Below are 12442 nucleotides of genomic sequence, written 5' to 3' on the forward strand. Positions count from 1 at the left end.
CTGGGTTTAACCTTCTGCCCATTTTCTATTCACATCATATGAGGAGCTGTTATTCCGTTCTTCTCTCTAATTTTTTAGGAGTGGGAATCCTTTAATTTACTGAGCTCCGAGGTTCGAGCCGTTGCCTTTTCTTCTGCCCTTTCTTTTGTTGATTACTTTCCTTGGAAGATCGACGAGAGGTTTGGGGTTTTCTAAGCATGGGTTTTCGAGATGTGATGCTCAATAATGGTTCTTCACGGTACTATGCAGTTTTTGGGAGTTCGTCCGAAGAAGAACCCAAATATTAGGGCGCACCCGTTGATCGGGTTTCACTAGCCGGCTGAACTAAACTAACCCTAACGGCAACACGATAAGACCCCGAGACCCTTGCCTCGGTAGGACTGCATTAGGGACAAAAGCCCCTAGGGTTCGGTATACGATCTGCCACTGATCGCTGCCTCAGCCGGGGACATGCCCCGAGAAGTGGTCCCCTGGCTGACACTAGTGGGCACTCTGAAACACCGCTGCATTCTACCTATCAAAACTCTAAATCAGGCAGGATTTTTTCGATAGAATGATGACCCTGGCCATTGAGCGACAAATGGTTTCGAGTTGATATGGCACTGAATGCCGAAGTATACCCTGTTGGCTAGCATCGGTAGTGCTTTGCTATATAAAGGCCGCCAATTCTTCCCAAGATGTTGTATACCAGGGTACTACTCCAGACTCGAATACAGTCATTCACACACTAAACCAGCCACCATGAATCTCCGCCTGTTGACCCTTGCTCTCGCTGCTGTGGCGGCTGCAAGTCCAGTAGATATCCAGGAACGCCAGCGTATGTGGACATCTAAACATAACTTCCTACTTGAGCGAACGTCTTTTGCTAACCACGTCTGACTCGAGCAGTCTCCGGCGGAAACGAGCTGCGAGATGGCTCTTGCAAGCCGATCACCTTCATCTTTGCCCGCGCTTCCACAGAGCCAGGACTTTTGGTGAGTCCTAGCCCTTACTATTACGGGTTCGCCAAGCATTAACATAATTCTATTAGGGTATATCAACTGGCCCTGCAGTCTGCAATGGCTTGAAGATGGCCAAAGCGGGCCAAGTAGCTTGCCAGGGTGTTGGACCCAAGTACACGGCAGACCTCGCATCAAATGCTTTGCCCGAGAACACGTCCCCAGCTGCCATCCAAGAGGCACAAGACCTGTTCCAGCAGGCCGTCACCAAATGCCCTGACACCCAAATTGTTGCCGGTGGTTATAGGTCCGTTGCCCACCCCCACTGACTCACCACAACAACACAATGATGTAACTAACTCCAACGAAACAGCCAAGGCACAGCCGTGATGGATGACTCCATCAAGCGTCTACCAGACAACGTGAAAGAGAAGATCAAGGGTGTCGTGCTCTTCGGCTACACCCGCAACGCACAGGAACACGGTCAGATTGCCAACTTTCCCAAGGACAAGGTCAAGGTCTACTGTGCCGTAGGCGATATGGTCTGTGACGGCACCTTGATCGTGGGGCCCGCCCATTTCACTTACCTGGGTAACACCGGCGAAGCAACTCAGTTCTTGCTTGGTAAGCTGAGTGCTTCGTCTTCGTCTTCGTCTTCATCCGGTTCTTCGGATACTTCGTCCGCATCAACATCCGCTGCTGCTGACTCTTCTTCGTCTTCGTCTTCTTCATCGTCGCCTTTTGGGAATCTTGGTAATCTCTTTGGTGGACTCTAGATCATGACCCTGAACTGTCACTCTCATTTGTTTTATATTATGATATTGTTTTTGGTTTTGGTTTTGGTTTAGGCTTCTGAATCTATGTGAACCGGAGTGAGGATTAGATGTTATTGTTTTGGATATGTTTTAGCTTATTCAATTCACTTCTGTTTAGGGTATCTCCGTTTTCTTCAGCTCACGCAACTTCCCTAAGCTTTCCATATAACCACAGAGGTGCATTCCAAAGACCAGTGTAGAATCTTCTGGCAGAGATCTCTTCCAACCATATGCGAATCTTGCACTCATACAATAGACCCAGTAAATCTTATTCAAGAACAGCCATTGCCTACATCTGCTATCCTAAAACAATTCTTCACATCTTCATATCTGTCTATCTACTATTATATATGGGAACTACCCTCTTGGCATTTTGTAGATGATAATACAATATGTAATTTCTTGTAGAACTAGATAATTCTATCCATACACTTCTTAGGCAGTAATTCTCCGTGCAGACTGTTACTGTATCTTTGTTAGCGCAGTACATTAGTGATCGCGCCTCCTCATCATTCCCAGGCGTCAAATATATTCCCAGCGTCGAAATGCTTAGCACTGACTTTTTGATATTAAGGCACTTCATCAACTCAATAGAGGGTAAAGCATTCCATTTCCAGGTGAAATCTTAGCAGATATCACCAAAATCAACCCATCATATAGCTGGGTCTCACCGGTATTGCTGGCATTCCACAGGATGACCCTTGTTAAATATACATAAAATACAAGAGAATCTATATTACAATCCTCACCAACCCTAACAACACCCACTACCAAACAATCTAAAGCTCAATCCCACCTCCAAACCCAACTGGTCTCCTCTTACCCTCATTCTCCGGCACAATAGCCATAAACTTATAAATCTTACCCATACCACCACCCCCCTTCTCGACCAAGCGCTGCCACCCACTTTCCAACGTCTTCCTCTTCTCCTCATCCTTCTCATGCTTAAGCAACTGCTGCATACGCTCCGCAATGCCCATCGTCCGCAGGAAATCCCCCTGCTCAACAGGCCCATGCACCTCCACCCCCTCACTGCCCTCAAGGGCCGCCTCCGCCAACGCCGTGAAATCTACATCAGCACTCACATCCACCTGTCCCGGCGCTGACAACGGCGGAACCTTTCGATGATGCTGGATACCGCGGAGCGAGTTCACAGGGATGGTATCCATGGTCCCGTAATCCATGATCAGGGCCGCGCCGGAGGGGACGCGCTTCGCCGGTGCCGCCGGTTGCGTAGATGCATTCCTGGCCTTGGTGCGCGGGGGCTGCGAGGCGCCGCCGATTCGGCGGGCGAAATCAGATGCGTAGATGCGACTTTCCGGACTGATTTCGATGGTGGAGCCAGGTTGGGACTTCAGGGCGCGGTAGCGCGGGGAGATCTCGGGGATGACGAGGGAGGAGGGGGTTGAGGCTTTTGCGTGGGTGAGTTTGAATTCGGGTTCGTTGGGGAGGTTTTCGTCGATTGCTTTCGGGTTCAGGGTGACCATTAGTTCGCGCCATTGGGGGGTGTTGGCGGGTTTGAGGGGTTTGTGGAGTTTTGTTGGGCCGGTTGGGGTCATTATTGTGTCTTGGGATTGTGGGGGTTGGTTTTCTGGGGAGGGGGGGACGGATTCGAAGGCGTGGATGGGGAGGGCGTCGAAGAATTCGTGGGCGATTATGAAGGGGCTTTTGTCTTCTTCTGTTGTTTTTGGGATGTGTTAGTGGATGGCTTTTTCTTTTGGTTGATATGGGGGATTGATTTGGGGTTGCGAACCGTGTGGGAGGAGTCGGATGTCTTCTACCCAAATTACGGGGACGTTGAAGTATTTGCAGGTGCTTGTGTGGCCGATTTCTGTTTCTTCCATTGTGGCATCGCCGCATAGACGTTGCTTTTGAACTTCCCTTAGAGTGGGACTGGCTTCCACTAGGTAGATTGCTTCAATGCTCGAGGTGAAGCTTTTGAAGTTCCTGAATGTCTGTGATATGACACCGGTGGTCAGTATGGTGTCGAATACTTCTCTCCTTCTTGCTGGAGAGAAGAGAAGATGAGGTAGACTCACACGCAACATATCATCCATCAACGTTCCCTTTCCAGGACCAACCTCCATCAACTGCACCCCACTACTCTTGCGTCCCTGCGCCATCCATTCCGCGATGGTCCATATTCCGACTAACTCGCCGAACACCTGCGAGATCTCGGGCGAGGTAACAAAGTCGCCTTTCTTGCCGAATACCTCTCCGTCACCTGCGGGTCTGGTCGTGTAGTAGCCGCCTTCCGGGGAGGTGAGGACCTGGCGCATAAACGCCGCGATGGGGATGGGTCCTGTTACCTTGGGCAAACGTTAGCTGGATCCTGATAGGTGTAGGGGACTAATTGGGTCCGAATACTTTAATGGCATCCGCAAGTGTGCGCGCCAGCGGCGTGGACCATTGTCGGGTTTCATAAGTTGAGGACCATCGCTGGGATGGTTTGAGGACCAGTGACCGGTTGGGATGGTTCCTGATCAATTGCGTCAGGGCGCGCCGGGCTCCATAGTTCATTTTGGGGCACCAAGCCTTGAAGGCCGTAGATTTTCGATTATCAAGAAAGAGAGTGTTATCTTAGAATTATTAAGGCTTGTATTGAAAGTATGGCTCCAGTATATTGTTTGTTCTCCAAATCTTCTCCGCAAAAGTTCCGATGCACGTGATCGGCCTTATCATATCATATCAGTTTGCCAACAAACAGAAGAGAGAGAAAAAAAAAAAAAAAGAAAAAGAAAAAAAAAGGGTAGACGATTATTAGATATCTATCGTTACATCTGGTGTCTTGAATGAAGTAATATGATCGGAAGTGTCCAAACCCGGGATTTCAATTGATATTCTTACATATGACGATAATTTAAGACCCGAATATTGAATTGCTACGATCGAAACGCTCGACCGTAGTCTACCGCTGCCACCGACCCCGGTTGTTTCTCGGATTCCGTGGTGGCGCATCGACCATCATTTGATCACTGTAGAGACCCTGATCGTTTGATTGTTGATCTTGGTTCCTGCTGATACCCGCGTTTCGGTTGCCTCGGAAGTGGCGTCTATTATTGCGGTTCCCGGAGGCATCATCGCGACCAGTTGCTTGGTTCTGTCCACCGAACCCATAGCTTCCGTCTTGAACAGCAGAATCTGCTCCACGATTTAACATGCGCTTACGGTTTTCTTGTTCTCGAAGGTCGTTGAAAGAGTTCTTGGTGCCCGTAGAGCGCTCGAATAGATCCTGACCCTGGGACCCGGCGCCGGTTGATTTCATTCGCATCGACAGGATTCTGCCATCTGCCTATATCGTGTATTAGTGACACCGAAAAACCACCGGATCCGCGTAGGAAACTAACCCTCTGGTTGTGGAAATTGGCAATCGCGCTCTCCGCTGCCCATTTCTCTGAGAACGTCACCTCCGCAGTAACTGTAGGATGCTGCGAGGTAACCCAACAACGCAAGATATTTCCGGTTATGGGCTCCAAAGCCGACTGGATATCTGCAGCGGTGGTCCCCGGTGCGAAATTACTTCCGACAACAACAAACGGTCCCGACCCTGCGCCCTTGATGGAAAGGCCGACAGGGCCATCACGAACTGTTGCTTGACCACTCGCGGGGTTCAAAGCGGACATCAAGCGATCTTCGTCGGGGCGACGCTTCTTTCCAGGTTTCGCGTTCGAAGCGGTGACTCGTGCTGGTGCAGACGGCGTCCGGATGGCCTTTTTAGGCTTGGAGGGGGCAGGCGCAGAACGCTAGGTAATAACGCATTGAAATCAGTTCTCTCTGTCGAAGGATGTCGCGATAGTTCGTCATTATCGTTTACCTTGGCTACACCGATCCGACTTGCCAGACTCCCTTGTGTCGCATTTTGCGCCTTGTTACCGGCGCCCGGAGCGCTCGTCCTTCTGTTCTTCCCCAGGATGCTGTTGGCTAGTTCCTCATTCTTTCTCTTTTTGCGATCTTAAAAGAGAAGCAATAATTAACAAGTCAATAAAACCAGAAGGAACAGCGTTGGACAACTGGAAGTTTACCAGCTTTAATAATCTCATTGAAGGAGACTGCTTGCTGGCCGGCGGCCATAATGACGGAAGGGACAGAAACGCCGAAAGCTCGTCGGGCGATTAAGTGGATGATACTGTAAAGGAAAAGAGTCAAAGAAAAGGTGCTGCTAAAAGGTAAAGATGTCGAAAGGTAGATCAGCAATATTCCGGGGTCGGAAATTGATCAAGAGGTTGTTAAAAGGATGAGGCTGACCGATGGAAAGAAAAAGGTGTATCGAAGCTTTGCGACGGACGTCGGTATTGTATTGTATTGGAAGCTTACTTCAACGCAACACATTAAATAATTCAGCGGGTGTCACAACACCAGCCGGAACCCTTTGATAACCAACATCACTTGAATTCAGCACTAGGTGATAGTAGGCCAAATCGCCATGCCCTGCTATCTCTTCAGCTCAAAGCCTCTGACTAAGGAATAAAGACCAACTTTTGATAGTCGTACCTGTTGGAAACTTCGCAATGTAACAACCACAATATATCCACCATAATTCCTGTCATGATGCGCCGAAGAGCAAACATTGACTGAAGACCTGGCACACCCGACTGGTCGCACCTGCTGCCAGTGGCTTCCAGTGAATGAATCCTTGCCTGTCTAACCTGACTGTAACTACTAGTACTACAAGTACTAGTAGTATTGCCAAACACAATGTCCAATCAACAATGCATGTGGCTGTCTCGTACCTGCCTTGATTGGGATCAAGCACCGCGACCCCTACTTCCTACAGCTGGTGGCCTGTTCAGTGCCTGAACAGGTTTCTCCTTTCACAAGGGCCAGTCTTCTCCAAATCCATAGGGCGCCAATTTTTTGGGACTCTTGAGGTATATTGAGCCTGCTTGTTTCAGTTGAGAATACGTACTTCATGGAAAACAACCTCGCTTGATATGGCAACCGACACCCAGGGCTGCAGTTCAAACAGACGCCGCCAGGCATTCTCATTTTCGGTCACCCTTCGCCCCTCGATAGCAAGAAGAGCCAGGTACATTAGCTGATTCCTTTGCGTGAAACGCGCATCTGATGGCTTACTAGGATTGTAAGACCTCCTGTTCCTCCACCATCGTGCGAGGAAAGCGTCCATTACCCGGTCTTCAATCCTCTTGATCCTCGACATAATCCTGCCGTTGTAACGTCCTCATGGAATAGGGGTGGTTACTATACTTCTCGGAACACAAACCTTGAGAGCCCTGTAAGCTGGGTACAAAGTTTGTCCAAACGGTCTCTTCGAAGAGCACGCTCAGGACTTATAGCTCTGAGAGCTGGAGTGCAGAGGCGCACTTCTATCTTCGGTACAAACCGCACGGTTAATATTCCTCGAGCTTGGCCTTCATCTAATGCCACTGAGGGTTCCTCGGACCAGCAGGATGACGCCTCCTTCCCATCAACAATTTCTGAAGCCAGCACAGAGGAAGATTCTGATTTTGGAACTCATCTTCATCGAACAGAGTGCAACGATGCTTCTTCGCTGAGTTGCGATGTGGATAAGTGCTTGGACAACTGGCCATTCTCTGTCACAATTACCGATCTCAATCCCTTCCAGGAACTGACTGGAGGATATTGGCCTCCCGGTCTCTTTCTAACCGAGGCGGCGCATAGTATCTTCCCGAGGGATTCAACTGAGGGCAATAGTGGATTAGGATTGCAGATTTCGAGGGAATTAACTACTGGGGATTATATCCAATTGGACGATTTTTTCATGAATGAGTCGGATTCCGAACCAGAGGACTCTCTTCCCAGGCTGAGCCGTTCATCCAAGAGCCTTCCCGAACCTGGCTGTTCTCAAATAACAGGTGCAGAGGTTCAGCCCTCGCATTCAACCATTTTGACACCATTGTCCAACAACCTACTTTCACCAGCCTTGCCTCGAGACCCAAGTATTAATGGGAATACGTCTCAGACCATGTCCCCCTTACCTTCCCCCAGTTTACCTGGACCCCCAACGTCGGATGGACAGCCATCTGGGCGATTCTACGCGTCCAGAACTCCCCAGGTGTCTAACGCTGCTCTGGTAGTGGAGTCCCGGGGACTCATCGATCGAGTTAGCGCCTACAGCAATGATAGTATTAGTAGGACAGAAGACGAGGTTGAAGATCAAGTCCTAGGGCCAGCCATTCGTCATGAGTCTTCTCCAGACCTACAAACAGAGCCTACCCAGTCAGATCGTCAATCGATCACAGAAGATGCCCAGGCACAAGATATCCCCGAATCCGGAACAAATGACAACCTATCAAGCGACCCTGTTTGCACGGTGCGAACTTCAAGCTTGGATCTAGCAGACGCGACATCTGCAATGCAGCATGATGATCATCTTACTCCATCGCGTCCATCAGGCGACACTGGTGGGCTGGGGTGTAGCGACTTTTCAGGGGAACAAACACCATGGTCAGCCCGCCCCAGCGAAGAGGTTACGGTAACTGATCGCACATCTGTGTCGAACAATCTATGGACACCTATCGAAAATGGTGATCTTGCATCCTTACTATCCTTCACGGACGAATACTTTTTCGTTGACGGCAAAACCAGGGGTCACCCCGATAGAGGGGATAATCCTACAAAGGCAGAACGGAGCATCATCAGCGATGGAAGCTTGTATAATGGACTAGGTCATGATCGCAGCCCGTCGGCGGGAACGCTAGATGTCCCTGAGGTAATTGGTCCTGGACGACCGATCCCTATTCAACCCCCTCGGCCATATCGAGTAGAGCGAGATGCCAGTGATGAATCCGTCGATGAATATCTTTTTACGTATCCAATGTATCAGCGACGTTATTTTCCTTGATACTTGATGGCCCCAACCGCTCATCTACCGTTCCGACTGCGTACCATTGTTCAGTGGTAAATTGTGTACGAAAGCATATGCTGTACGGCCATTGGAAAATGTATACACTGCATTGTTAAATGGGTCCATATACTTATTTTCCAGCCCAGCGGTTTATAGTTTGGCTTTGAGGTGTTCCTCAAAGTTACCACTCTTTTACGACCCAGTCTTGTTGGTATAGCCACTATTTCCGATCAGAGATTTGGATATTGTGGGATCGGAAGATCCCACAAGCCAACGAAGAACTTTAATGTTATATGAATATCCAAATTCCCATGACTTTGTTGTGTGTGCAAGCCAGGTAGTGATCATCCCAAGCGTAGAGTAAAACCTGCCCCCGTCTCCCCACCGTCACCACTTGACTGGCCACCAAATACACTAGCAAAGTCCAGTCTTGGAGCCTCCTGGCCTCGCTTCGGCGCTTCGGGCGTCTGCCGCCGCCTCCGTTTCTCCATGCCTGCCTTCGACGGGAACGTAGGAAACATTTCCTTTGGCTTTGGCCGAGGGTCTTCACGGAAGTACGGATGTGAAAGACATTCCTGCGTCGTCGGCCGCGAGCTTGGATTCAAGGCTAGCAGCGACGAAAGCAGCTGAAGACCGGCATTTGTCAAAAAGGGAAACTTTGAACGTGGCAGAAGAGGTGGGTTCCCCGATGGAGCCGAGGTCTGCGGGAGTCGAAGAGACTTCGCATTGGGAAGAGAACGGAAGCCAGGCCAAGTCTGCGGTGTTGGAGGCCCAGTCAAAGCAAAGATCTATTTTCCGTAAGTACGCATCCAACGAAACCTAACACCACGGGTATCAAGGATATGAAGTATAAACGGTACCTTGGACACTTGATCAACCTCATTCTTTCCCTGCAGGAGGGGCTCCTTGGTGAGTAACTCCCCAAAGATGCATCCGATACTCCACATATCAATCTCAGTGCCGTACTTCTCCGCCCCCAGCAACAGCTCCGGGGATCGATACCATAGCGTCACGACCAGCTGCGTCAGCTTCGGTGGCGGATCGCCGTAGTACCGGGCCATACCAAAATCGGCGATCTTGATTTCGCCCCGGTTGTTCATCAAAAGATTCGAGGTCTTTAGATCACGATGCATGATCCATTGAGAGTGGAGGAAGTCGAGACCCGAAAGGACCTGGGAGAGGAGAGTTTTGATTTCCGATGGGAGGAATGGCTCACGCATATCGTCGAGGAGCGTCTTCAGATCATGTTCGAGAAAGTCCATGACGAGGAAGACACTGTTTTATGCGGTGATCGGGGGCAGGAGGGTTTGCCTCGCACCCCCGGGCTTTGAGGTTAACTTTCTGTATCTGAACTTTCCAGGTCCTGGGGAGATGGGGAGTGTGAAGGGGTGAATTGGTTGTGATACGGAAGGGGGAAACGCACTCATCCATTTTATTTCCGATAACTATTTCACGGAGGAGGACGATATTTGGATGACGAGCCTCCAGTAGGGTTTGGATCTCCCGTAAGCCCGTTACGGGGAACCCATCCGGGGAGTTGTCCATCTTGAGCTTCTTGAGGGCGACTATTTCGCCCGTCGTGATATCCTTGGCTCTGCTCACCCATCCGTACGAGCCCTCCTCTATATGATTCAATCGCTCGAAGTTGTCCACATGCCGACTGGGACCCCATTCCTGGGTAGGGAACTGTAGTATATTCGATGTGTTTTCTTGTGGTTTTGCTGATCCAACCTGGACGTCGGCCGTTGTGTCGGGATCATTGGAAAGTCGGCGACGTTTCTTGGGGGGTGCTTCTGTGTCATTGTTTGCGGCTTCGCGTTGTCGGGCAGCTTCTTCAGCTTGTTGCTCGAGCTGACGTTGTTTCTCTGCTTTGGCGCGTCGTTTCTCTTCCTTTTCGCGTTTGCGTTGCGCATTGATCGCTTCTGCTTCTGGGTCTTCATCCGCCCAGCGGGACTTGGAGGACATTTTTTTTCGGCAATTGGAGGGGTGATTAGGGTTATTAATTCGATATTAGAATGTGATGAAGCTCCAGGGTCGGGAAGCTTCCATGTGGAGGTTGGTTTCGGAGTTGCGTGCCTGAGGTTCTCGGAAACGGTAATTTAATTGGAGGGATGACGCTATCAGCATTTCGACGCCGATTTCAAATCCCCCGCTTTGTTCCGCGGGGCTTCTGCTTTTTTTCTTTCTACACGGTCGTTTATTACTATCTGTGACTCAACGATTATTACAATTTTTATATACTTGATTCCATCTTGCTATATCCTTTGCGCTGCGAGCGTTACACGTCCCAAACGTACATCATGATCGAACCCTTCCAGGTACGTTTGTTCCGCTCTATACCGTGGGTAGCAAGTATATTATAAATCAGGGCTGAATGTTTAACCAGACCACCTTCGCGGTCCCAATGACCTGTGAGGGCTGCGTGAAAGATATCTCCAGTACCTTAAACAAGCTCGACGGTATTAAATTTCCCCTGTCACAAGGATTGCCTGTTTGTCCGGACTAACTGGTCGGCGGCGTTCCCCAGGCATCAACAAGGTCGATGCCAGTTTGAAAGACCAACTCGTATTTATCGAAGGCACGGCGCCACCTAGTTCCATCGTTTCCGCGATTCAAGCTACGGGTCGTGATGCAATTCTACGGGGTAGTGGGACCTCCAACAGTACGTCTCTCCGTTTATCCTTGTTTCATTTGCCGCCAGGCATCTGCCTGGTCCCTGGGGCTGTGCTGATATTCACCCATCAGGTTCCGCTGTTTGTATTCTGGAGACGCATGCGAATTCGGTCCCGAACAAGATCCGTGGATTGGCGCGTATGGTGCAGGTCTCGTCCAACATGACGCTTGTGGATCTGACCATTAACGGACTGGCGCCGGGCAAATACTGGGCCACAGTGCGCGAGACCGGAGATATTTCACAGGGAGCCGCATCTACCGGGGGCATCTGGGAGGCATTGAAGGCTACGGTGTTGGGATCGGAGGCGGCCAAAGAGCCACGCGGAGTGTTTGGGACAGTGGATGTGGACGAGAAGGGACGAGGCAATGTCTTCTTGGATCGGCCATTGGCTGTTTGGGAGATGATTGGACGGAGTATGGTGGTGTCGAAGAGCAAAGAGGGTCCGTTCCGTAATGAAGACCCGGATACATTGGTTGGGGTGATTGCCCGGAGTGCGGGTGTGTGGGATAATGATAAGATGGTGTGTTCTTGCTCTGGAAAGAATGTGTGGCAGGAGCGTCAGGAACAGGTGTCTCAGGGGATGGTTTAAGTTTTGTTCTTTTTCTTTCTTCCTATTTTTTTGGGCATCTATTTGATGCTCCCTTTTGGCCCCATTCACATTGACTTTGTGACTGGAGAGGCGGGAGCTGCCTTACATTTTTGTTTTTAAGTTGTGATACCTACTTGTAGTGAGATGATGTCAGTGATGTATCGTATGTGAATGAATCTGCATGAGGCTAGACGTGATGCTGCTGGGTCCTGAATTGTTAGACGAACGGGCAGGATTGTGATTCCATTGAATTCAACGATCAGTGCGCTGGAAGTGGAACTATAGATAGACGGTGAAGGAGAGAAGATACCTACCTAGGGTATCAACTCACCCCCTGATCATAGTAACTAGTGGATAAAAAGGGAAAGGCTAAAGAAATTCCGCGATGGAAACCCCGCTATTGGATGTAAGGACATCAAATTGCAACGGTCGCGGAGCGTCATTGGATCCTGCCACGCGTGATTTTCTAAATGAATTTCTTGCGTTCAGTCAATTCTCGGCAAGGAAATCCAGGCGGAATTGTGCTAGTCGACGGAAATTGATTGATAGAAAAGTGAGGGATGGACTGGAAGCGCCGTGGCGGGGCGACAAAGTATATTC

General features: G+C 49.8%; 6 protein-coding genes across 6 annotated transcripts; 3 read left to right on the forward strand and 3 right to left on the reverse strand.

Annotated features, from left to right (window-relative positions):
• Positions 1–741: 741 nt before the first annotated feature.
• AO090011000665 (cutinase family protein) lies at positions 742–1909 on the forward strand (the record flags this gene model as incomplete). The annotated part of the gene is made up of 5 exons (XM_023233048.1): positions 742–817; positions 889–974; positions 1031–1245; positions 1312–1562; positions 1872–1909. 5 exons carry the CDS (start codon positions 742–744, stop codon positions 1907–1909), a joined length of 666 nt encoding a protein of 221 aa, XP_023093588.1.
• Positions 1910–2532: 623 nt separating this feature from the next.
• AO090011000666 (uncharacterized protein) lies at positions 2533–4273 on the reverse strand (the record flags this gene model as incomplete). The annotated part of the gene is made up of 3 exons (XM_023233049.1): positions 2533–3431; positions 3507–4062; positions 4121–4273. The coding sequence occupies 3 exons, from the start codon at positions 4271–4273 to the stop codon at positions 2533–2535; spliced, it is 1608 nt and encodes a 535-aa protein (XP_023093589.1).
• Positions 4274–4661: 388 nt separating this feature from the next.
• AO090011000667 (uncharacterized protein) lies at positions 4662–5793 on the reverse strand (the record flags this gene model as incomplete). Its single annotated transcript, XM_023233050.1, has 3 exons — positions 4662–5045; positions 5101–5496; positions 5776–5793. The coding sequence occupies 3 exons, from the start codon at positions 5791–5793 to the stop codon at positions 4662–4664; spliced, it is 798 nt and encodes a 265-aa protein (XP_023093590.1).
• Positions 5794–7697: 1904 nt separating this feature from the next.
• On the forward strand, positions 7698–8576 carry AO090011000668 (uncharacterized protein; the record flags this gene model as incomplete). Its single annotated transcript, XM_001826212.3, has 1 exon — positions 7698–8576. One exon carries the CDS (start codon positions 7698–7700, stop codon positions 8574–8576), a length of 879 nt encoding a protein of 292 aa, XP_001826264.3.
• A 347-nt stretch (positions 8577–8923) lies between these two features.
• AO090011000669 (uncharacterized protein) lies at positions 8924–10544 on the reverse strand (the record flags this gene model as incomplete). Its single annotated transcript, XM_001826213.1, has 3 exons — positions 8924–9367; positions 9440–9854; positions 10003–10544. 3 exons carry the CDS (start codon positions 10542–10544, stop codon positions 8924–8926), a joined length of 1401 nt encoding a protein of 466 aa, XP_001826265.1.
• Positions 10545–11413: 869 nt separating this feature from the next.
• On the forward strand, positions 11414–11842 carry AO090011000670 (copper chaperone CCS1; the record flags this gene model as incomplete). The annotated part of the gene is made up of 1 exon (XM_001826214.3): positions 11414–11842. The coding sequence occupies one exon, from the start codon at positions 11414–11416 to the stop codon at positions 11840–11842; it is 429 nt and encodes a 142-aa protein (XP_001826266.3).
• Positions 11843–12442: the final 600 nt, after the last annotated feature.

This window comes from Aspergillus oryzae, chromosome 7, assembly GCF_000184455.2.
Source record: "Aspergillus oryzae RIB40 DNA, chromosome 7".
In the NCBI taxonomy this organism is placed as follows: Eukaryota; Fungi; Ascomycota; class Eurotiomycetes; order Eurotiales; family Aspergillaceae; genus Aspergillus; species Aspergillus oryzae.